The 23295-nt window shown below is 51.5% G+C and overlaps 10 protein-coding genes across 10 annotated transcripts; 6 read left to right on the plus strand and 4 right to left on the minus strand.

Moving 5' to 3' along the window:
• Window positions 1-3351: 3351 nt before the first annotated feature.
• Window positions 3352-5144, plus strand: COCVIDRAFT_30506 (hypothetical protein; the record flags this gene model as incomplete). Its single annotated transcript, XM_014696555.1, has 3 exons — window positions 3352-3542; window positions 3616-4805; window positions 4873-5144. The coding sequence occupies 3 exons, from the start codon at window positions 3352-3354 to the stop codon at window positions 5142-5144; spliced, it is 1653 nt and encodes a 550-aa protein (XP_014552041.1).
• A 152-nt stretch (window positions 5145-5296) lies between these two features.
• COCVIDRAFT_111335 (hypothetical protein) lies at window positions 5297-5793 on the minus strand (the record flags this gene model as incomplete). The annotated part of the gene is made up of 2 exons (XM_014696556.1): window positions 5297-5446; window positions 5485-5793. 2 exons carry the CDS (start codon window positions 5791-5793, stop codon window positions 5297-5299), a joined length of 459 nt encoding a protein of 152 aa, XP_014552042.1.
• A 423-nt stretch (window positions 5794-6216) lies between these two features.
• On the plus strand, window positions 6217-6435 carry COCVIDRAFT_111327 (hypothetical protein; the record flags this gene model as incomplete). Its single annotated transcript, XM_014696557.1, has 1 exon — window positions 6217-6435. A coding segment is annotated over one exon (219 nt), but the record flags the coding sequence as incomplete, so codon positions are not given.
• A 91-nt stretch (window positions 6436-6526) lies between these two features.
• Window positions 6527-9396, plus strand: COCVIDRAFT_111305 (hypothetical protein; the record flags this gene model as incomplete). The annotated part of the gene is made up of 8 exons (XM_014696558.1): window positions 6527-6563; window positions 6634-6672; window positions 6729-6834; window positions 6917-7050; window positions 7100-8609; window positions 8659-8796; window positions 8848-9243; window positions 9297-9396. 8 exons carry the CDS (start codon window positions 6527-6529, stop codon window positions 9394-9396), a joined length of 2460 nt encoding a protein of 819 aa, XP_014552044.1.
• A 983-nt stretch (window positions 9397-10379) lies between these two features.
• On the plus strand, window positions 10380-11150 carry COCVIDRAFT_111299 (hypothetical protein; the record flags this gene model as incomplete). The annotated part of the gene is made up of 3 exons (XM_014696559.1): window positions 10380-10634; window positions 10731-10895; window positions 11076-11150. The coding sequence occupies 3 exons, from the start codon at window positions 10380-10382 to the stop codon at window positions 11148-11150; spliced, it is 495 nt and encodes a 164-aa protein (XP_014552045.1).
• Window positions 11151-11447: 297 nt separating this feature from the next.
• Window positions 11448-12031, minus strand: COCVIDRAFT_19800 (hypothetical protein; the record flags this gene model as incomplete). The annotated part of the gene is made up of 2 exons (XM_014696545.1): window positions 11448-11868; window positions 11949-12031. 2 exons carry the CDS (start codon window positions 12029-12031, stop codon window positions 11448-11450), a joined length of 504 nt encoding a protein of 167 aa, XP_014552031.1.
• An 854-nt stretch (window positions 12032-12885) lies between these two features.
• COCVIDRAFT_111247 (hypothetical protein) lies at window positions 12886-13305 on the plus strand (the record flags this gene model as incomplete). The annotated part of the gene is made up of 1 exon (XM_014696560.1): window positions 12886-13305. A coding segment is annotated over one exon (420 nt), but the record flags the coding sequence as incomplete, so codon positions are not given.
• An 800-nt stretch (window positions 13306-14105) lies between these two features.
• COCVIDRAFT_111330 (hypothetical protein) lies at window positions 14106-14764 on the minus strand (the record flags this gene model as incomplete). Its single annotated transcript, XM_014696561.1, has 3 exons — window positions 14106-14312; window positions 14421-14495; window positions 14657-14764. The coding sequence occupies 3 exons, from the start codon at window positions 14762-14764 to the stop codon at window positions 14106-14108; spliced, it is 390 nt and encodes a 129-aa protein (XP_014552047.1).
• Window positions 14765-15224: 460 nt separating this feature from the next.
• On the minus strand, window positions 15225-17685 carry COCVIDRAFT_19802 (hypothetical protein; the record flags this gene model as incomplete). Its single annotated transcript, XM_014696546.1, has 2 exons — window positions 15225-16463; window positions 16513-17685. The coding sequence occupies 2 exons, from the start codon at window positions 17683-17685 to the stop codon at window positions 15225-15227; spliced, it is 2412 nt and encodes an 803-aa protein (XP_014552032.1).
• A 3804-nt stretch (window positions 17686-21489) lies between these two features.
• On the plus strand, window positions 21490-23079 carry COCVIDRAFT_111304 (hypothetical protein; the record flags this gene model as incomplete). Its single annotated transcript, XM_014696562.1, has 2 exons — window positions 21490-21679; window positions 21746-23079. The coding sequence occupies 2 exons, from the start codon at window positions 21490-21492 to the stop codon at window positions 23077-23079; spliced, it is 1524 nt and encodes a 507-aa protein (XP_014552048.1).
• Between the last annotated feature and the right edge of the window lie 216 nt (window positions 23080-23295).

Here is a 23295-nt window from a genome sequence, read left to right on the forward strand (position 1 = left end):
CAAGGCAAGACTCAAGAATGTCTTGCTCGCCTAGCCACACTTCCTGACGCGCGCGAGCACGTTTCAAGGGCATTCCTGAGCACCGTCGCAGAAGCGCCAGAATCTACGCTGAAAATCCTTCTTGATTCAAACCTTGTGAATATTGCACAAGAAGACGAAATCAATGAGCGAAACTGTCTCCACAAGGCTTCGATCAGCGGACGCATTGAAGTGCTCAGGCTTGGCCTTGCAAGCAGTGTAGATGCTCACGCGACGGATGTGTACGGCAGGATACCACTGCACTATGCCTGCATGCATGGGTACGTGGAACTGGTCGAGGAACTCATCAATACCGCACAGGATACGGTAAACTTTCGCGACCAAGACAGCTTTACACCCCTGATCCATGCGATTGTGCATTCAAAGCTTGCCTGTGTCGAGATTCTCTTGTCACGAGGCGCCGATCTTACTCGTCTGGGGCCCGGAGAACATGTGCCACTCAATCTCGCATGCCAATATGCGTCGCTAGAGATCCTGGAGCTTCTTCTACAGAGATCTGCCGAGATGCTGCCAGATGCAGAGGGACTGTTTCCACAGCACTTGGTAGCAAGATCGGGAAAGACACCACAGGCGCTTCTCTTGCTACAGAAATATGGTGCTGATCTCAATCAAACAGACAAACTCTACCAGTGGACACCTCTGTTCCACGCGGCGAGTGAAGGACATGTAGAATGTCTGCAGACATTACTCCAATGCGGAGTCGACGTGGACATTGTGGACGAGAAGGGCTTGTCTGCTATGTACTATGCAACATGGGAAGGCCATATTGAGTGCATGACACTGCTTGCTTCTGTAGGGCGTGGTGTTGGACTGATGACACAGAAACAAGCCTCTCCGCAGATCCCATCACAAATGTCGAGCTCGATGCCTACGGCAATGGATATCGAGGGCGACCCTGACGGCATTCCCGAATTTATCCTGCCCCCTCCCATCATCCCATTCCGGAGATATGGACACAACTTCCTAGACACCAAGACATTCGTTGTGATCAATTTCGAGAAGATTGGCAAAGATGCGATCCGCTTCTACGACGAGTCCAAATACCCAGCCGCAAGGCTGACAATCTCGTCAAAAAGCTCCGACCTCATACCACGCAACATTCTGTTACCTATCCAAGATGAGTTCAAAGTCATCTCTTTCCAGATCGAGAACCTGGATACTTTCTCCATCGACTTTGACGTGTACCCTACGATAGGGTCAAAGGTCATTGCACGCAGTGTAGCTTCCTCGAAGGTGTTTACGGAGCGTTCCAAAGGCACAGGAAGATGGCATCTTGAGCTGTTCGACCCCAGGCTTCGCGCGATTGGCAGAGTTACTTTCGACTTTCAAGTTGTCAAGCCCTTCCACGGTATCCCACTGGAGATTACTCATTTTGCCACTTACTGGAAAGCTACGAGCCAGCTGGATTCACAACCTCATACTCTCATCACAGGTTCAAGCCTATCTGGGGAGTATGTCCGATTGTTCGTTCAATTGACTGCCGACGGTATACCGGTACTGCATCCTCAGTGGAAAGTGAACCACCATGGTCTTGAAGTTCCGGTCAACATCCTGACACATGCACAATTTGCTGCTATTGGTGCTCAGCAAACCGCCACAACTGCAGAGCAGCTTGCCAGGGAGTTGAGTAATGCTAGCGCAGAAGATATTCCAAACATCTACCAGGTCATGGCATCATCTTTCATTACCCTGAAGGAAGCCTTGACAGCGCTTCCAGCTCACATCCATGTTGAGTTGCATGTCCTATTCCCGTCCAAACTCGAAGAGGAACGCCTCAAGCTGGGGCCAACACTTGACATGAATACTTTTGCAGACAAGATTTTGTCTGTGGTTTTCGAACACGCACGTCAATTGAGAGAGCAGGGAGTGGGCGAGATTGATAGTACGCTAAGGAGCGTTCTCTTTAGCTCCTTTAATCAGGACATTTGTACAGTCATCAACTGGAAGCAACCCAACTGTAAGTGTTCAGTCAAGAAGTATCTTCATGGCAGGATGTTAACCTCGATATAGATCCAGTTCTTCTTTGTAACGAGCTCGGCGCAGACAGCTCTAGGTCGCCTTCAGGAAGTACGCATATTGTCTTGAGCAGCGGTCGCACGAGAATATCTGTGAAGGAGGCAGTGCAGATTGCAAGAGACAACAACTTCATGGGTCTGATATGCAGTTCTCGTCTGCTAGTGAGTACTTTGTCACGGAAGACAGGTTCGACAGCTAACGGTATCTAGTCGCTTGCTCCTGCCCTGATCGAGTCGATAAAGACGGCCGGCCTCGTTCTCGTAACAGACATTACGGATTCACCCACGGAAAACGTCTCGCAGCCTGGAAGTCTACATGTGGCAAATCCACGCCGGCAAACCACGCCAGAGGGAGTTGACGGATACCTGAAGGGGAACGGAATACTCTGCTTTAACGAAACGATTGACATGTGAACAAGGATATGTGGTAAACGGCTTTGTGGGGGAAGGGGGGGACAAGGGACTGCCGAGATTCACTCGGCAGTGTGGTTGTGGTGAATTAGTGTCTGGGGCCAGTTTCACGACGAAACGTACGAAATAACGACGAATTGCTGACTTGACGATGGCGGGTGAGAAAGACGGTAGATGAGTGTTCTTGGCGTTTGAATGGCGGACTGATACTCGGGGTAGAGGCGGCTATACCCGTTGGGAGCCAAAGGCTGATGCTGCACTACTTTTTGGGAGGGAGGGCTAGTTGTATAATGTTTGACTTGAGCGTTTTACTATATTGCCAAGCAGTCATGTGCTCAAAATATGCGGGGAAGGAGTGTATGGGGTTATTGTGTACTGTGTAGTTAGCAGGCATGTGTGTATGTGTGATGTGATGTGATGTGGTGCGAGGGGTGCGGATGCAGGCTTGCAAGCTGCAGTTCGGTAGTGTGGATGGTCGCCGCAAGCTGCAAGGCCGACCAGGGGTCTCTGCGTCTGCGGCGTTCTGATTCGGCGCTACGTCTCAATGGAAAAATGTCGACCGAACGACATTGTGGCTAGAAGCGGACGGGTTGCCGTGAGGCGGTTCAGCTTTTTTTGATGTTTTTCTCAATCTGAACGCCACTCCACCTGCCATGCTGCCCACCGCGCCGGCCATGCGCATATGATGTCGACTTTGAGCGCTTTTTCGAGTCCGCTGCTCCGCAGGACGTGGACATGCCGAGCCTGTATACAATCGCAACGACGGACGACGACGAGAATCCCGCAACGGCAGAGTCTATGGCAACAACGGGGCACACGTGCTGGGCAAAATGGCTTTGCGGGGGGAATTGGTGCGCAGAGGGCATTTGCAAGTGAAAGCACGGCTATGAATGCTGCTGGCAAAGCTGCGGGGAGGAGTGCAAAGAGCAGCAAGAGACGGAGACAACTGGTCTTGCTGGGAGGCGGACTCGTCATCGGCGCAACAGCAGTCACATTCAACGAAGATGCCAGACACGTCTACATAGCTGCACAGAGGAGTTACCGTGTGGTTTCGACACTGGTACTGAACATCAGAGAGTATGTTCCATGGAATGCGGTAGCCTCTATGGGGCAACAAAATCGGTAGCTAATGCCACTCTTTTCTGCACAGCTATCGCCATGTGCTCAAGCGCGACGACGAGCCGGATTACAATGAGCAACTCAAGGCGTGCCACCTTCGATGCGCCAAACGCACGCTTCGCACGCTCGAGAAGAACGGGTCGATATTTGTCAAGTTGGGTCAACATCTCAGCAGCATGAACTACCTCCTCCCCAACGAATGGTGTGATACATTTATCCCATTACAAGACAAGTGCCCGGTCTCGTCGTTCGAATCGATACAGGAAATGTGCCGGCAAGATACTGGTCTAGAGATATTTGATTTCTTCTCCGAGTTCGAGGAGCAGCCCATTGGCGCCGCGTCACTGGCTCAGGTACATCGGGCGACGGTGCGCGAAACGGGGCAAAAAGTCGCAGTCAAAGTGCAGCATCCTGCATTGGACGAATGGGCCAGGCTCGATTTGGCGCTGACGAGCTTCTCCTTTGCCACGCTCAAGCGCTGGTTCCCCGAGTACGATCTCACATGGCTATCCGACGAAATGGAGCAATCTCTCCCCAAAGAGCTGGATTTCACCCTCGAGGGCAAGAACGCCATGCGAGCACGCGAGTACTTTTCCCATGTCCGGGACGTACCGGTTGTCATACCCGAGGTGCTCTGGGCAAAGCGACGGCTGCTGGTCATGGAATACGTATCTGGATTCCGGACCGACGATCTCAAGAGCCTGGATGAGCATGGCATTGATAGGGATGAGGTATCTGCGGCACTGGCACGTATATTCAACGAGATGATTTTCGGCAAGGACGCACCGCTGCATTGCGATCCCCACGGTGGAAACATTGCTATTCGGCACAATCCCGCGCGAGGCGGCAAGAACAATTTCGATGTTATTCTCTACGATCACGGACTGTATCGCGATATCCCCATGCCCATACGACGCAGCTATGCAAAGCTCTGGCTTGCTGTGCTAGATGCGGATGAAGCGGGCATGCGCAAGTATGCATATGAAGTTGCGGGTATCAAGGATGAACACTTTCCGCTTTTTGCATCGGCCATTACGGGCAGGGATTACACGGTGTTGGCTAAGAAGGAGAATGGAGGTGGGGGTGTCATGACATCGAGGACAAGCGAGGAGAAGAAGGTGATTGGAGATGCGCTGGGAGAAGGGCTGATTGAGAATCTGATTGAGCTGCTGGGTCAAGTACCGAGAGTCATTTTGCTGATTCTCAAGACGAACGATTTGAGTAAGTTTTTTTTTTGCATCTACACGACGACACACTTGTTTTTTTCTTTCTGACGGTTGGCATTTAGCACGCTCGCTTGACGAGGGCCTGCACACGCGCCAGGGACCGGTGCGCACGTTTCTTATTCTTGCGCGGTACGCATCTCGTACGGTGTATGAGGAGTGCTTGGACAAGCTCGGGGGATCTATACTGTGGCCCAGCAACTTTTTGTACTGGCTAGCGGCATGGACGAGGTACATGAGGGTGGAGATGCAGCTGAGTGGATACGAGACGTATCTCAAGTTCCGGGCGTTGCTGGGCATGAGGAAGATGGAGATTGGGGATAGTTTCAGGGAGTAGGGTGCTGACCTAGATGTGTACAAAAATAGAGGAGCATCAACAGCGAGGAGTCTGGCGAGCATTAGGGCTTGGGGGTTAGTTGCAGGGGGTTGACTGTTACTGAATGCATTGCTTGTTGTTTTGTTTGTTTGGTGCATGTCGGTATGTCTAGCCTAGTATTGTTGAGCCGGTGGCGGTCTATCAGCAAGTCCGAGTCCGAGTGTGTGTGGGACGATAAGACGGAAGGCGCGGATAGTAGTGTAGAGGGGTGGTGTGGCGACGGCGGTGGCGGGTGTGGATTGGGTGTGGCGCATGAATAAGTACTCTGCTTAGTGGCAGGCGAATCCCAATGCAAAAGGACAGACAGACAGACGGGCCTCTGGGAGTGCTTGGACGACTTGTCTGCAATGCGTTTGAGGCAGCCGTCATCTGATCCCATGTCGACGAGGCGTGTACCGGGGCGGAGCAGCGCCCAGCACCACGAAACAAGAGCTGAGGCGTACCAAGAGGTCGTCAACGGCGGCTTGGACACGGCTGGAGCAGCAAAGTGGTGACATGCAAGACATGGCCGCGCAGCCCTGTGGTCCATCTGGGGCCATGGATGCAGTCGACGGCTTGGTGGGTGCTGGCCCTGCCATGGCCTGGGTTTGACATCATCGACACCATGCATCTTGCGAGCGAGCAGAAACTTGACAGCCCACGCACAGATGGTTGTTGAGTAGTGCTGGCGGGCTGGCGGTGGTGGTAGTGTACTGATAAAGCAGACGGTGGCATGCTCTGCCTCCAAGTCTGTTGTATATTATATCGTGAGCCTGGTTAGCATTCATTTTAGCCCTCCCGTCACCACCAGTTCGCATCGACCGGCGTGCCTGCGGGGCAAGCGCCAAGCCGACGACTCAAGGCACCTTCCGGCCATCGCAGCCCTCAGCAGCGCTGCTTTCGCCCCCCTCCAGTGCTCTCCCAGTGCCCAACATCACGCCAGCCGCCACGAGCGAGGCCAGGCACACTGTACACCGGCCACACGCTGAACTAGTGGCTGCCGCTGCTGCCCTCACATAACCACATATACACAATTACACAACCCTGAATAAGCCCTTACTCTCTCCCACCCTCGCCGGATCTTCTCCGGGCACGACCCTCGACGCCAGTCGCATTTGCCTTTGCAGCGGCGCACGGCCGGTTCCTTACGCACAGCCTCCTCCAGCACCACCACCACCCTCGTCACCCTCAGCGAGCCAACCAAGGCGAAACATCACCACCGCTCCAAACCCCCCACCCCTTCTCTCTCTCTTTTCACCTCTGCGAGCTCTGAGAGCCGCTCCTCCCTCGCAACCCCGTCGCCCCGTGTCCTGCTGCTCCTTGTGCCTTGATCCTGCGCTGCATCACTGCGCACCACCAGCATCATGGACGGCGCAGGCCAGCCCAACCTGCGCATCACCAGTACGTCCCACCTCCCACCGGACGACAAGCCTTCTCCCTATGGGCTTTTCCAGAAGCTAATACCATGCAGTCATTGCCGCTGATGGTCTCTACAAGCGCGATGTGTTCCGTACGTATGCCCTCACCTACTTGGCCTTGGTCGCGTCGCTCATGTATGCCCCACAGGATTTCCCGACCCCTTCGCCGTAGCCACCATCAATGGCGAGCAGACGCGCACCACGAGCGTCATCAAGAAGACGCTGAACCCCTACTGGAACGAGAGCTTCGACATGTACGTCACATACGCCCGCCCCCCCCCCGTCACAACCACAATCCCCCGTACGCTTTCGATCGACACTAACACATGGGTACAGGAGAGTGAACGAAGAAAGCGTCCTGGCGGTTCAAATATTTGACCAGAAGAAGTTCAAGAAGAAGGACCAGGGCTTCTTGGGTGTCATTAACGTCCGCATCGGGTCGGTAATAGATCTTGACGCTGGCGGAGACGGTAGGTGGGACCCTTCCGGCACAGAGCGCACCTGCTAACTCGAGTCCAGAGATGCTTACGCGCGATCTCAAAAAGTCCAACGACAACATGGTCGTTCACGGCAAGCTCATTCTTAACCTCTCTACTAATCTATCTACACCCATCAGCCAAGGATCCCAGAATGCCACCCGCCCGAATGCGTCCCCGCACCCGTCCGTCAACGGCTCCATCCCCGGCGCTGTCTCTACCCCACAGCACTCGACTTCGAACCTCCATCCTCCCGATGTGTATCCAGGCAATCGAGCCTCGGCCGCCAGTCAAGCCGCTCCCCAGCGCCAGAGTCAAGCCCCTCCAGCAGGTGCACCGACTGGCCCACCTGCGGGGCCTGGGCCTGCACCCAACGGGGCGCCTCCAGCTCGCAACAGTGCCGGTGCCACATACAGCGCTTTCGAGGATGCGCAAGGGAGACTACCAAATGGTTGGGAGCGCCGTGAAGATCATTTGGGACGAACGTATTACGTCGACCACAACACCAGGCAAACTACATGGATCAGACCGGGCGCAGGTTTCAACGAGGCAGACCAACGTCGAGATGTAGCAGCGCAGACGCAGCAGGAACGCATGCGACATCAGAATCGCATGTTACCAGAGGACCGAACAGGTGCCAATTCGCCTACCCTGACTGAGCGCCAGCCATCGCCGCCTAGCGGCTCGGCAGCGAATGCCGCGAGCATGATGGCAACGGGAGCAACCACTGCTGGTACAGGAGAGCTTCCGTCTGGTTGGGAGCAGCGTCATACACCCGAAGGTCGACCGTACTTTGTGGACCACAACACACGAACGACAACATGGGTGGATCCTCGCCGACAACAATACATCCGCATGTACGGCGGTCAGGCTGCCAACGGTAGCACCATTCAGCAGCAGCCCGTTTCCCAGCTTGGCCCACTGCCTTCAGGATGGGAAATGCGTCTCACCAACACGGCAAGAGTATACTTTGTGGACCACAACACAAAGACTACCACGTGGGACGACCCGAGGTTACCTTCTTCACTGGATCAGAACGTGCCACAATACAAGCGCGATTTCCGTCGTAAGCTCATTTACTTCCGATCGCAGCCAGCGCTCCGCATTGTTAGTGGTCAATGTCACGTCAAGGTGCGCCGATCGCATATTTTCGAGGATTCTTACCACGAGATCATGCGACAGAGCGCTGCCGACCTCAAGAAGAGACTGATGATCAAGTTTGATGGTGAAGACGGTCTTGATTACGGAGGTCTTTCTCGAGAATTCTTCTTCTTGCTCTCCCACGAGATGTTTAATCCCTTCTATTGTTTGTTTGAATATTCCGCACACGACAACTACACTCTCCAGATCAACCCCCACTCCGGTATCAACCCTGAGCACTTGAACTACTTCAAGTTCATTGGTCGTGTTGTGGGTTTGGCCATCTTCCACCGTCGTTTCCTCGATGCCTTTTTCATTGGAGCGTTCTACAAGATGATCCTTAAAAAGAAGGTTTCGCTACAGGATATGGAGGGTGTAGACGCCGATTTCCATCGTAACTTGGAGTGGATGCTGTAGGTCTGCGGTTTCATTAGTGAATGATGCGAGACTAACAGATGACAGGAACAATGACATTACAGACGCCCTGGAATTGACATTCTCAACCGACGACGAGCGCTTTGGTGAGACCGTCAGCATTGAGCTGAAGCCCGGAGGTGAAAACATCGAGGTCACGAACGAGAACAAGCACGAATACGTCGAGTACGTAGATCCGATTTGAACTTTACCAGATAGGCATGCTGACCACAATAGACTCATTACGGAATGGCGTATTCAAAAACGTGTCGAAGAACAATTCCAGGCCTTCATTACTGGTTTCCACGAGCTGATCCCCGCTGATCTCGTCAACGTCTTCGACGAGCGTGAACTCGAGTTGCTCATTGGTGGTATAGCAGACATCGACGTGGATGACTGGAAGAAGCACACCGACTACCGCGGTTACACGGAGAATGACGAAGTTATCCAGAACTTCTGGAAGTGCATTCGCAGTTGGGACGCTGAACAAAAGTCTCGTCTATTGCAGTTCGCCACGGGTACATCGCGTATTCCCGTCAACGGATTCAAGGATTTGCAGGGTAGTGATGGTCCTAGAAGGTTTACAATCGAGAAGGCTGGCGAGCCAAACCAACTGCCAAAGTCTCACACATGGTATGTCGCTTGAGCAAACGTTACAACATGACAGGAGCTAATCAGATGAACAGTTTCAACCGTCTCGATCTACCGCCGTACAAGACGTATGAGGCACTCAACCAGAAACTCACCATTGCTGTTGAAGAAACTGTCGGCTTTGGTCAGGAGTAAAACCACACATTTCTCATTGGGATATTGCGCATGAACCGCCATGGCGGTCCTAGGTTCGGGGAAGACCTCTATTGGCTCTTTGCCAGTGTATAAAATACACGAAGTCAAACAAAGAGCTTCAACTAGTCTGGCGAGCAAGAAAAAAAAGGCGCTCTTTTGGATCGTATATGATGCTCTTCAGTTTTCCGCACTATATTTGACCTGGCTCGCTTTACTGCATTGTAGGGGAGGGGAGGATATGTTGTGGGCTTGCGAGGACATGCAAGTGCTCCATGGGCGTTTTGGGGGGGTGGCTTTGAGACGGGACGAGGAAAGGGTAGCGCTTTTTATTGGGTTTTTTTTAACACTGAGCGCGGGGTCAATATGAAGAATAACGATTATTGTTGACGAAGAGTCTTTGTTGTATATTGTTCAATTCCCCTCTCTAGTAGTAGAAAACCGGTTGTTTTATGCATAAATATTGTGTTTGTGTGTGTATGTTTGGGTATGTGGATGACAAACATGGAGTTGTGGGGGCGCATTCGTTAACACCGTAACAGCGAGGGATTGTGTAAGCAAAAATCAAGAAAAAGCTGGGCATGCGTTATGTGCATGTTCGGACGGCATATGTGTGGAGCCGAAGAATGGAGACGGGGCAAACCGTCTTGCTTAGCTCATGAGTCCTTGCTTATCTATCTTCGCACTTCGGCAACTCGGGGGTGGTGGTGTGGTGTGAGGAGGAGTGAGTTTGGAGGTTGCAGGTATATAGTTGTTGCATCATCCGTCTTGTTATTTCTCCTCTTCCACCATAACAGCATCTCATAGTTAATCGGGTTTCCCCTCCCCCCCCCCCCCACTTTCAGAAAAGAACGTATCAAAACAACTTGACCTCCACCCATTCCAACAACAACAATAACGACGTAAAAGATATACTACAGAATAACCCAAAGCCCCTGGTGTGAAAAGAAGAAGAAGAAGAAGAAGAAGAAGAAAGACAAGAAAAAATGGTAAACTTCAACCTCGCCCACACATCCCGCATCAACCCCCCCGGCGCGACCCCCATCCTTACGCAACCCCAACTCTGGGCGGGCCTCCAACGCAAAATCCGGTACGCACAGGAATTCGTGCCCGTAATTGAAAGTTGCACTGTACTCGAGGAAAGCAGTGACGGCGTGGTGACGCGCGATGTAGTGTTTAAGCCGGGTATGGGACCCAAGGATCGGGCGAGGGAGGTTGTGAGAGGGTTTTGGCCGGCTTGGGTACGTCCTTTTTTCTCCTTTCATTCGACTTTTTTTTGGGGGGGGGATTTGAAGGTGGATATATATGCTAATCGGGTATATGGGGGTTTTTTTTAGGTTGACTTTGAACAAGAAGATGGATCGCATATTCGCAATATCATCTCAGAGGGGGCATCGGGTGGTGTCGAGGATCTGCACATGACGTATGTGTTTGAGTTTCGATTGCCTAATGTGCAGGAAGGGACTGAGGAGGCGGACAAGGAGTTGGCGAAGCTCAAGGGGGTAAGTTCTTTTCTTTTTCTTCTTTTTTGCTTACTTTTTTTGACCTTTTGGGTGGTGAGTTTGTTGGGAGGGCTGGGGATTACCTAAGAGCAAGGGGGGGGGGGAGGAGAGAGATGCGGAGAACCGGGTGAACCTTTTTTTTGTGTGGGGAAGTGCACACAGGCTAACGTTGTGATGTAGATGGCGAAGAAGGCGGTGGATTCGAGTATTGATGCTATTAGGGAGATGGTCAAGGATGGGAGGATTAAAGAGTAAAAGGGAATGTGAGATGCATGATTTGATATAAGGTCAGTTGCTCTGCACGTCTGCTTTGATCAGGCATAGAATGGATTTACTTTGTTTAAAAAAGAGTGATATCTGTTTCACGCAAGGCTCAAAAAAATGCAATGCACAAAAATCACAAGCAAGAAAGACACGGCAAAAAAGACCAAAAAAAAACAAGTGATCCAACAGGCATAGCAAATGCTTATCCCGATTGAAATTGATCCTATCCACACTTCCAACCCACTAACACACCCACAACGTCACCCCCTCTCAAACTCTACCACCATCTTACAAAAGTCCGGCAGCACCAACGAGAGCAAGGAGAGCAGCACCGGCCTTGATGCTGTTCTTGTCGGCACCGGAAGCACCAGAGAAAGCAGGGGCAGTTGGGGAAGTAGAGCTGGCCGAGCCAGAGGCAGAGCCAGTAGCAGTAGGCTCGCTGGTCTTGGTAGCCGAAGCGTGCGACTGTGTAGCGGCTACGCTAGCAACGGAAGCCATGGAGCTGGAAGCAGCGGCGCGCAGGGGCTCAGCGGCATTGCAGTACGAGGTGACGGTGTTCTCGACCGGGGGCCTGTCGAGCGAGTCGGGGCAGTTGTTGTAGCAGACGAGGACATCACGGTAGACGTCGCACAGGCAGATGAAGTCGTTGCCCTTCTTGTTGCAGGCATCGATGCGCGACTGGTAGCCGGAAACGCACGTGTCGACGATGCTGAAGCAAGGGGTTAGTTTAAGTTCGTGTTGTTCTCTGGGAGCAATGATGCGTATGAGCCAAAAAATAAATAAACGTACTTTTGAGCATCGCACTTGTCCTGGGCAGCGACGAGGCTGACAGAGGCAGAGAGCGCAACGGCAACGGCGGTGGAGAAACGCATCTTGATGATATTTGACTCGAACGTAAAGGTTACAGGGTCTTGGTGGAACGGGAAACAGCGACGCCTGAGTTGATTAAAAGAGTATTATAAAGTTGTAAAAGCGAGAGTAACCCCGAGCGAATGATGGGGTATTAAGGTTATTTTTTGGGGTGAGACGACGACGACGACGACAACGACGGAACAGCAACGAAGAGAGAGGGGGGATAAGCAGGCGGGAAGGCCGTCTGGGGGAGACATTTAAACAAATGCTCTCTGGGCGCCACCCCCCCCGGCACAGCACAGCGAGAGACTCTCAGACCAGGCCTCTTGGGTCGACAGCGCACAAACACGACATGTGCATGCACCTTGGCTTTAGCTCCTTTTCTTCCCTTCCTTTTCTCGTCTTGCCCATTCAGCGCGCGCGCGCAGACCCAATACCCGTGAAGCCCACCCTTTTTCCCTCCCCGGAACTAGTGTGATGCTAGAAACATCAGTGCATTCCCAGCACTCACCCTGCGCCATGTCAGGCGTGCTAACGCGGTAGAGATTGGCGGAGGCGCCATCGGAGCTTACCTGGCACTCTATCGGCCTAGCATGTCGGCTGCAAGCCCCCAAAATTAGTGACTTTCAATGCACCAAGAGGGCCTTTCCCTTCCCGCATGGACGTTTTCGCCTCCTATCCAATACTCGCTTCTATCATAAGGGCACCGTGTGCTAATGCAAGCACTAGGAATCATGTGGGGTGAACTGATCAACCAGGGCCTCGAAAAAAACCGTTGTGTCGGTGGCTGTGTATATGCTTCGATCGATGTGTGCGGAGAGTGTCAGCGCCAGCGTCCATCCATCTCGTGTTGGGCCAAACTCACGGCCAAGGACGAGGCTGGTTTGTCGTGCAAACACCCGAGTGCGACCAGCATCTGGCGGCTGGCCCTCGCTTGATGAGACGGGCTGTAATTGGTGTTGGTATGATGAGCACAGGGTCTCTGGCTGGGGTGAGCCGTTGCTGCAACAGGGGTGGCAAACCAAACAGGCGCCAAGCCAGAGCTATACTACTAACGCCAATGGCTTCCATGGCGACGCCCACCTCGTCGCGTCTCGTCTATAGCATCACCAGACACATACGGCGACCCATCTCGGTTCCTTTCTCCGCACAATCAACGCGCCGATCGGCTGCCCTCGGATCACCAGTAGACAGCACATCTCAGCCTTTTCTCCTCATTTCTAGCCTCATCCATGTCCACCTCTCGGCCTGGACCGCCGACAAGCTACTACAATACACTACACTAAACGACTGACTACTTACAATTTCCAGCCGATCGACAAGCACATGCTGTACAAAGGCCCGCTGCCGCTCTGGCACAAAGTGGACCACCAGTCGAACCAGCGGCTGGTGCTGGTGCTGGTGCTAAACTACCATGGAGATTGCAACAAAACGCCATGGTCATCTTGTGCTCCCCCACCCATTTATTTCTCGCGCCTCAGCCGAGGTCAGCAGCCATAGTAGCTGTCGATATACTTGAGTCGTCTAATAAGTACGTTTAAAATGACAAATATCAACAACAAAACACAAGGGCTCAACCGCCTTCTGCACACATCACACCACTGCTTAGATCCCCATGTGACTTTTCTTCCTACTTACTTCACCATCCCATGGTACCTCTTTCGCCTAACCTGCGTCACCCTTACTTACATACGTAACCATCAGTGTCATTGACCACGAGGCAATGGTCAAAGAGTCGCCACCTGACACTTGAATCTCCATGTCAACACCCTCGCTTCCATTCTTCCATTGCCCACTACTTACTGCACAGCGCTCGGTAGTAGCAATCCCATACCTAGAGTACCATCCACACATGCGCCACAACTCACTCCACATACCACACATCACACGTCAAACAAATCCTGGGCAAAGACGTCAATTGGGTCAAAACAAAACTTGGTTGAACCATCAAACGTGGCGGGGCATGATCTGTCATTGAGGTATCATTTCACCAGCTTTTCGCTCTACATATCCATAGTAGCTACTCAGCATATCCCGCCGGAACGCCATGCTTTTGATATGCACATCTTACATTCCCTCCCTTAGCAATCCCATCTAAGCATCCTCGACAATCTGGGTGTGCAGACCCTTGGGGTCCTTGACGTTGACGGCCTGGACGTAGGAGTAGAGCTTCTCCTTGGCACCCTCCTCGTCGTTACGCTTACGCGAGATGCGGACACGGAGGCGGAATGGGACGCCCTTGATACCAGACTCCCAGACCTTCTTGTTGAGCTGAGGGTCAAGGCGGACATCGTTGGTGCCCTAATATAACATTAGCATCCACTTCCATATCCCACAAAAATGTCCCAGCAGAGGCCATGCCAGCAGTCACCAGACATTGCCCTCCGACTAGATTCGGTGCCCACGTACCATAGCCTGCTTAGCAAAAGCACGGATCTCCTTGACAGCCCTGGGGGCTCTCTTCTTGAAGCTTACGCCATGGACCTATATCCCCAATCTATTAGCCTAATGTTCGCCTTCAGTCTTCCGCCCGATGCCTGCATGCGCGAGTATGGGCACCCAGTTCAGTGTCATCGGCCTGACTGAGCGCCCATCCAAGCTTATGCGAGACCATCCGTGGACTTCACTAAACTGAATCAACATACGCGCTTGTGGAGGTGGATCGTGTATTCGCGGGCGACGACGTCAGCGATCGCGCTGCGGCCGGTCTTTCCGGCAGACTTCTTGCCGGCGGACTTGGTGGTGGGAGCCATTTCTATACAGAGATCACGTTAGCACAAGTCCTCTGATAGCCTTTTGGCACAGCTCGGATTCCGCAGCTGCTACAGCGCGCTGTCGCAGCAATGCCAAAGATACGCAAATAAAACAAAACTAATGGGAATATCGTGGTACGTACGGACAGAGGGTCTCGCTGTGGGGTTAGTCGACGTTGAGGATGCGAGGTGAGGCGTAGAATTCGGAATTTCAGAACCACACGAAAATCGCTGTGGTCGCTTACTTAGCGCACGACGCACGGACCACGCAAACACGTGAGGCACGACTCCATCAAAGGCGAGCTTTTGTTTAGTCATGCTGTATCATTACTTGGGTATTCGAGTCTAAATACAACGCACTCTCTTACAATGCTAACCTTTCAATCAAAATGCCGCAAGTACGCCCCGCTAACGCAACACACCACACACTTTTATCATGCCCAGAACACCCGTATGCGCCTTAGATGTGGCCTGGTAGATCAAACTCCTTTTTGCCATGCTTTTGCTTGTCCTTTGTCTCCTCATGATCATCCTCGTCGTCGTACTCCTCTTCATCTTCGTCAAAATGCTCACTGTCATCACTATCGCTCTCTTCCTCTTCGTCATCATCATCACCGTTGACGAAGCGATTAAGCCGTCCACCGTCTTCGCCCCAAAATTGCAATCCATCAGGGTCGTGGTCTTCAGCCAAATCCAGATTTGGAATGTCCTCGAATAATGCCGGGTTCAGATCGTTTCGGAAGCGGACCAGGGACTGGGTAAAGCGCTCCAAGACATACTGAGGTAAAGATGGTTCTTTAACCTTGGTACCATCCGTAGCCGAACGCTCAGTGCGCTCCTCATGTCCCAGGTCGATGATCGGTACGTCTTCGGCGCGGACATCTCCGGTGGGGTTGAGGTAAGTATCGAATGACCTGCGGACCCGCTCCAGCATCTGCTGCGCCGCATCGGGCATCTGAGGCATCTGCGGCATCTGTGGCATTTGCGGGAACTGGGGCATCTGTGGGAAATTTGGTAGAGACGGGAATTGAGGCATCTGAGGCATCTGAGGCATCTGAGGCATCTGAGGCATCTGCAACATCCGGGGCCTTCCAGGGAACTGTGGCATTTGGAATGGAAAAGAGGGTAGCTGACCTGGAAGCCATGTCTCTTCTGGTTCATCCGGCTGGAAATAGTATCGAGGCGAACGAAGTGGGGCTTGGGACGACGGTGAGCTGACGCTTACAGGTGATCGCGATCCGGAATCTATGTCTGCATCCAGGATCGCGTTCGCGACCTCTTCACTCTCTGGCCCATTCAGGATACGGAGTTCGTTTGTGTTGTATGAGTCGCATGTTGAACACTGGTTTCCAAGCCAGTGATATTTGACCGAAGACTTTGCCGAACAGTCATTGCATTGCACAATTGCTCGGGTGTTTGCAAATTGCTCTGGCATTGGTTGGCCTTCAATTGCTTGAGTCAACTTTTGCCACTGCAAGTCCATACACACGGCACTCTTCTTGCATATGGGACATTTATAAGCAGTCTGCATGTAGAGATTATAACAGCCTTTGTGCAGGTAGTGACCACAAGGCATTGACACGACCGCAGTAGACGAGGTGAAAAGGTGGTCACCGCAGATGGGACAGTCGCCTTCAGTGGCACGTGGCAGGCACTTGTGAGTGGTTGCGTGGGAAATGGAGATGCAGACATTGCAGCTCTGAGAGTTGTGAGCGTGGTACTAAACAAGTTGAGAATGATAGACTTACCTTGCAATGATAGAAGTCTTTGCCCAGACCTTCGCCTCGCCGGCAGATGCCGCAGTCTGGGCAATGATAAATCTTCTTTTTGCTGTTGTTATCCCAGAGCTTGCAAATGTCACAATAATAGCATGCAGTCTCAGTATCGCAATTGGTGCAGACGTCACCCGCTTTTTGGGGTGTCCCGCACAGCATACATAGCATGTTCTGCGTCATCTTTCGGTTCAAGTTGTGGTCTTCGACTGCATCGTGACAATGCCGACAGGTGTACCAGCGGCGACACTCGAAACATTGCACCTTGACATTGCGCTTATAGTGCTGGCAACCAAGGACAAGTTCGCCTTCAATGATATCGTCCTCTTCTTCCTCGCCATGCTCTCCGTTGTTGTGGTGGTGGTGGTTTTGGGGTCGATACGTTGGATTGGTGTCGCCTTCGCGCAGGTTATAGGGAATGTCCGGGTTCGTATCGGAGGTGGATGAGTAGGGCGACGAAGCGTGGACTTCGGAAAAGAGGGATTCTCCAGAGGTGGGGGTGAAGGGACGGTCGTGTGATACGAGACTGGCAGGAGACGTTGGCCGCATCAAGTTGTACTTTTCCGTCATCAAGCCGTGAATCATGCGGGCACGATCTTGGTCCGGAATGGCCATTGCTCTGATCTCGTGGATACGCGTGCGAAGATGGGCCATGCCATCGTCTGCGGGGAGTGATTCCGACATGGCCGTGGCATTCTGGCTGGGCGTGCTGCCAGGAGGGCCTTGTGTCGATGTCGGAGGCGGCGGCAGGGCAGTTGGTGATGATGACGGGTCTAGCTGGATGCGGCCGAGCTGATCTGCGAGGGTATCGGATCGATTTGCGGCCATTTCGACTGGGGTGTCTATTGGTACATGGTCGTGGCCATCTGCTCGCTCAACAACAGCGCTGCGAGGCTGCCGGGCGAGAGAAGAGAAGCTGTCAAATAGCTCGATGGGGACAGTGGGTCGTGTGGCTGAAGTCGCTTCGGCATCCTCGTCTTCACGTGCGCTGCCGATGCTGTCGCGGTGTGGAGGTGGAATGGGTACGGAGTCGCGATTATCACATGCTAGAGACGGCCGATTGCCCTCGTCACTCGCTTGGACAACGCCTGAGAACCGACGAGCATGACGCACCACGGGCTGAATGATAAAGGAAGAAAAGAGACTCATCGCAGCATATTGTGTTCTAGGCGAGTAGGAAGAAAAAGAAGAAGAAGAGGGGGAGACAAGACGCTGCGGTGAACAGGTCAGAGGGTTTTACAGCCGCTGCTTGCACTGTGCTCCTGTCAACCAAGTCACCGTGGCTAGAGCTGCTCACATGGGCTCGCACCGCCACACTTGCCACTGCAGTAAGCATTCTCCAACTTTCACTTTCGTCCGGCGTTTACCATGACATGGCATTTCCAGCAATCAGCATCCGACTGGGTACCGACAAAAGGACCTTCTCGTGGCCAGAACACAACCTACCTGATACTTGGCACACGATCACCTTTGGCGCCGCTTCTACTGCCCATCAATGATCTACCGCACCCTGGCTACATTCACTTCTGATGCGCTTTCCAACGCGCAGCTTCCAGGCTATTCACATTTCCTCACAGTCTGCTATTGCACATGTATTATACACTTCTATAAGAATATTGTTTTGGTATAAGAGCATGTTAGAACCGCCAATTCTTCATAGCAGCTGCTCTCTGGACTTCTGCGACATAAGCTCCCCCCTCCGTACAATCACCCGCAACACGACTAGCAAATCCAATTGGCTCATCAAGCTACCCTGTATGATCGTCGAACCAAACCGAGTGTTAATGCATGATCAGTTTCTCGATAGGGTAGGTTCAACAGAAGGGTGTCGATTACAGCAGAAATCCGTGGAATACAGCCAGGGCGGTCGGTGTTCAGTCCCTCGAGGCCAAGCGCGACGGCCCGGGATAGTGGCAAATCACATCCTTGAAACTCCACCTCGCCGCATCACTATACTGATCCTTCAACATCCACAACTTCTGGTGGCAACTTCCTGAGAAGGTAGTTTGGATCAAAAAGTGTGGATTATGGCGGATCTTTTGCGGTCGCAATGCGGTCCGACGGCAGAAGGATGCACCTATGGGCTCCGCGGAAAGAGAAACCCCTAAGGGCACGGGTACCTGTGGCTGACTCGGCTCCCTCTCGGTGGCGTAGTAGATATGCCGTGGAAAGCAAGTCTTGAAGCACATGTTGAATACTGCAGCAAATCTCGGTTATACTCAGAAACAACTCCTGTCTCGATGCGGACTGATTCCACGGTACGACAGCGGCATCATGCATGGCCATATCAAACCGCCGACCCATCTTCTCTAGCATACCACTCTTGATACTACCAGAACGAGTAATTCGCAAAAGAACCATTGATTCCCGTGCCCATGTCAAGGGTTAGACGCTAGACGGCGCAAAACGTTGACAGAACTCCTTTTTCTACACGCTAGGCACTTGTACCAGTGGTGCGAGCACCACCTACCTTGGATCATGCTACCAACCCTTCAGTGCTACACATGAAAACGTTTGCGCCTTTTGTCGGGAGTACTGAGTATTTCATGGACGGCGATGTATCCCTGCCTCTCGATCCTGCTATGCGGCCTTGGATACGGATATTAGAGGTAGGTCAGATAACATTGAGAGAACCATTTAGCAACCGTCTCTACACCATTCATCAATACCTAAGTTATGCATCACCTCTGTGACTCTTCTAGGAATAGTCTTTTCCAATCTGCTATGAATAATTTACCTGAGAAGGGTAAGTTCCCATTCACTGTAGAACACTGCAACAAAACTGTGGTTGTGGTCATTTACTAAAGTTTGGCGTTCTACTCGACATGAGACCGTGCATGACCCTCTCCTGAATCATATACAGCATCAACTAGACCAACACAGTTTCCTTTCACAGTAATTTTAATCATTGTCGTCGATTTCTGCAATCAATCTCTGGCCCGCTACGCAAACTATCCGGACCTAAAAGACACTTAAAAGTATTGGAAATATATAGCTCCCGTGTTTAAACTCCGAATCGGGGAATTTGTTTCACTACTTGCACAGAAATAGGATTAGGTCGATGTAGAAGAATCGGCCACGTGCGAGTGTGGCTTTAGTCTCGAACGCGTGCGAATTGTGGGCTTGACTTCATCGTTTCCCCTTTGTGGCTTGAATGGCTTTCTCGACCATAGAAAAGCATCGTCTATCTAGGTACACTCTTTGATATGAAGGGAGCAGCGTCAATTCAAACCTCAATACAGAGATTTGATTACTCGAAACAGAACAAGGTCAAAGGCTCTGTGTTGTAACATTGTGGTCACGAGCATCGCTACTATTACGTATCCAAAACAGGATGGAACAGCATCATCCACGTATCTGCCAAGAGGTCACTTGTCCAAAACACTATCAATCATGGGGTGATCTAGTTTAGTGACGTTTTAATACGTGATGCTATATGCTATTTATTACCCAGCTTTTGTCTCTGGCTGCAGAGGATGACGACGAGCCTCGTGCAGGGATTTGATACATGCAGCTAAAAAAAACAAGACGCGAAATCGCTTTTGTAAACTTATTGCAAACTTAGAATCAATGAATAAAAGCCCTTAGTTGGTGTTGTTATTGCACCTAGTGTGGTTGAGGGCCCGCCTGAAAGGTTATTCGGGATCTTGATGTCCCGAACTGGAAATCGGTGTATTGCCGAGTCAGGGAAACCACAAGCCACAAACTGCTGGCGCTACTAAACTTTATCATTAATTCTTGTCAAATTCCTTTCCTCACGTTGAGATTGGTCAGAAATGTGACCTACGTTTGTATTTCTCGACGACGCCGTTGTGAATGGAATTGCCACGATGTCTATGTGAGACCATTTGCAATTAGGAAAGGAATTTACGGCGATGTAGAAAAAGACCAAACGCCCCTCTTTTTTGGAATAAGCCATATGACCAGAAGGCTGAGAGATGTAAAAAGCCACTAATTTGTGAGACCGATGACGTTTTTTTCAGCCAATGGAACTCAATCTACACCATTAGCATGTTCACATGCCCGACCAAGATTGACTTGACCCAGATTTGAGTTCTAGATTCGGCGACCGATACGTCATATGTCGGAAATGCGTTTACCAATGAAATGGGGAGAATAAATATTATCCTGATCAGAGACTCCTCCCAATCAGTGCAAAAGCTCTTGACTTTCTATCGACGTCAAATTCATCTTAATGGCAGATCGCAGTATAGGTGTATCGGTGGTGACACAGCTATGATAAGTCTTCATCTACATACTGCTCTGGCATAGCTTAGAAGATGAAATTCTTCAAGCTAAGAAAATGTACCAGCCGGGATACACTTATTGAACCAGAAAGACCTAGGAGGTGTGATCTAGACTCTAGTTGCTGGATTATAGGCGATATAAACCTACTCAACCCGTGATGGCCAAGGTGATATACGAACAGACCCAGTCTAGCGATATCACTAATGTAATTCCAAGGTTCGTCAGAAAAAAAACTAAGCATCAAATGATATGCTGACAGACAATCGTCAGTATTTGTATAAGCAGATGAAGCAGAGTGATGGCTGCGAGGCGGGTATTTCCCTTGGATTTACTACGAATTGACAGGCAGATTTACGGAGTGTTGATGGATGCTGGGGTGAAGAGATGTCTTAGTAAGCATACACATTCTGTTTATTCGTTGATCCATATATACATCGTAGTTTCCCCGGAAATTGCCAGCATTGGAGCCTTTGGCATTTACAAGACAATGTGGCAGGAAAGGAGATGTCAGGGCAGTGTGGAAATTGACGTAGGTACGGCAGGCGCGACGAGCCTACCCCGCAGTATCGCCCACAAATGCAAACACTAACCGCAGAACTTTCCCCCACTATAACCAACTTGACAAACCTTCACAATTCTTTGCAATTTTTCTCTTCTTTGATACCCCGGCAATTTTTTGAATTGTCACCACACACACATACAGTCATGTCAGACACAGATTCTGACACGGCCAGCTCCGTGGGCAGCATCGTTGAAGACGCGAGCGAGCCGGATACGTCTACTTTCAAAGATCTATTTTCTGATCGACAATGGAACCGTGTATCGGATATGATAGCACATGACAAGGCCGAGCACGGTTTTGATCTCACAGAGACTATCAAAGGACTCGGACCAGGTGCGTAAACGAAAAAGAACCATTAGCGTCTAACCCATTTAGGATGACTACTCACAATGACAATAGATGCAGATGAGATTACAATCATTAAGCTGATCAACTACTTGCGGTTTGAAGCACAAAAGGGAACTGATCCCAAGTCCATCAAGGTGACACTGGACGACCTCTCAAGCGACAAGTACCTGCAGCCAGTTCTAGAAGACGATGCCCTGCTTTTTGAACTTGGCGACCTCATGCCGAACGACGATGCTAATGCAATCGACTACGATGAGTACGAGGCCAAGTTGCAAAAGGATATGCCTGAGGACTTTTCCAAGATCAAACTTGTCAACGACCGTGATCAAGACTACTTTGAGTCGTACAAGGGTAATAGCATTCACCGAGAGATGATTGAGGATCGCGTACGGACAGAAGGATATCGTGACTTCATTGAGAAGAACGCTGATGTCTTTGCGGGAAAGACTGTCATGGACGTTGGCTGCGGTACCGGTATTCTTTCGCTGTTTTGTGCGCGAGCGGGGGCAAAGAAGGTGTTTGCCATTGACAACTCGGGCATCGCTGTGCGTGCAAAGGAGATTATCGAGAAGAATGGATACCAAGACCGCATTGAGCTGATCCAAGGAAGAGCCGAAGACTTCAACACGCAACGCCGGATCGGAAAGGAAAAGGTCGACATTATCATCTCGGAATGGATGGGCTACGGATTGCTCTTTGAGGGCATGCTCGACTCGGTCCTGCGCGCTCGTGACATGTATTTGAAGCCTGATGGTATCATGGTACCTTCTCACTGCAACATTCGTCTTGCACCCATCAGTGATGCCGAATGGATAGCCGACAGCACGGGCGAGAAGTTCTGGAAAGACATTTACGGATTCGACTTCTCGCCTATGATACCGGGTGGTCTGCTCAACACGCACGAAATTGGCGTATTCGACGTACCTGAGAAGTCATTGTGCGGAAGCGCCAACAGCCATTTGCTGGAGATGAAGACTGTGGCGATCAAAGATCTGAGCTTCAAGATCCCACTTCGCATGACGCTCGACCGCGACATCACGTCACTGGAAGCAATCGCTATCTGGTTCGACACCATCTTCATCCATCCGGGAAGTAGCCAGGATATCAAGACGATTGACAGCGTCGACTGGGGCAAGAACGGCATCCCTGGCTTGGGCTTCTCAACAGGCCCTAGCAACACGCCTACTCATTGGCATCAGGCCGTACTGCTGTTGGATCCCGAGGTTGCGAAGAAGCAAGCTTTTAAGAAGGGCACTGTCTTGGAGGGTACTCTGACGTACGCGAAAGAGAAGGGCGATGACCGAGGCATTACAGTAACGGTGGAGTGGAAGGGTAAGGGGCAGCAAGGGGATGTAGAGGGCAAGGTGGAGAGAACCATGGCCTAGACCTGTGGAAGCATTAGGAGAGGGCAGATAGTCGGAACACGACACCTTTTTTTTTTCGCAATGCTCTGAATTTGCGTGTTGGTGACGGTGAAAGAAAGAAACACAAAGGAAAGGGTCAGGGTTCTGCGCTAGCGTTCCGATTCCGAGAAGGGTTGCGGAAGGGTTGCAGCCACGTCTGGAGGTCCACGTTTCTTCTTGCGATCAAATGACGATGAC

This window comes from Bipolaris victoriae (genome assembly GCF_000527765.1).
Source record: "Bipolaris victoriae FI3 unplaced genomic scaffold scaffold_119, whole genome shotgun sequence".
Classification (NCBI taxonomy): domain Eukaryota; kingdom Fungi; phylum Ascomycota; class Dothideomycetes; order Pleosporales; family Pleosporaceae; genus Bipolaris; species Bipolaris victoriae.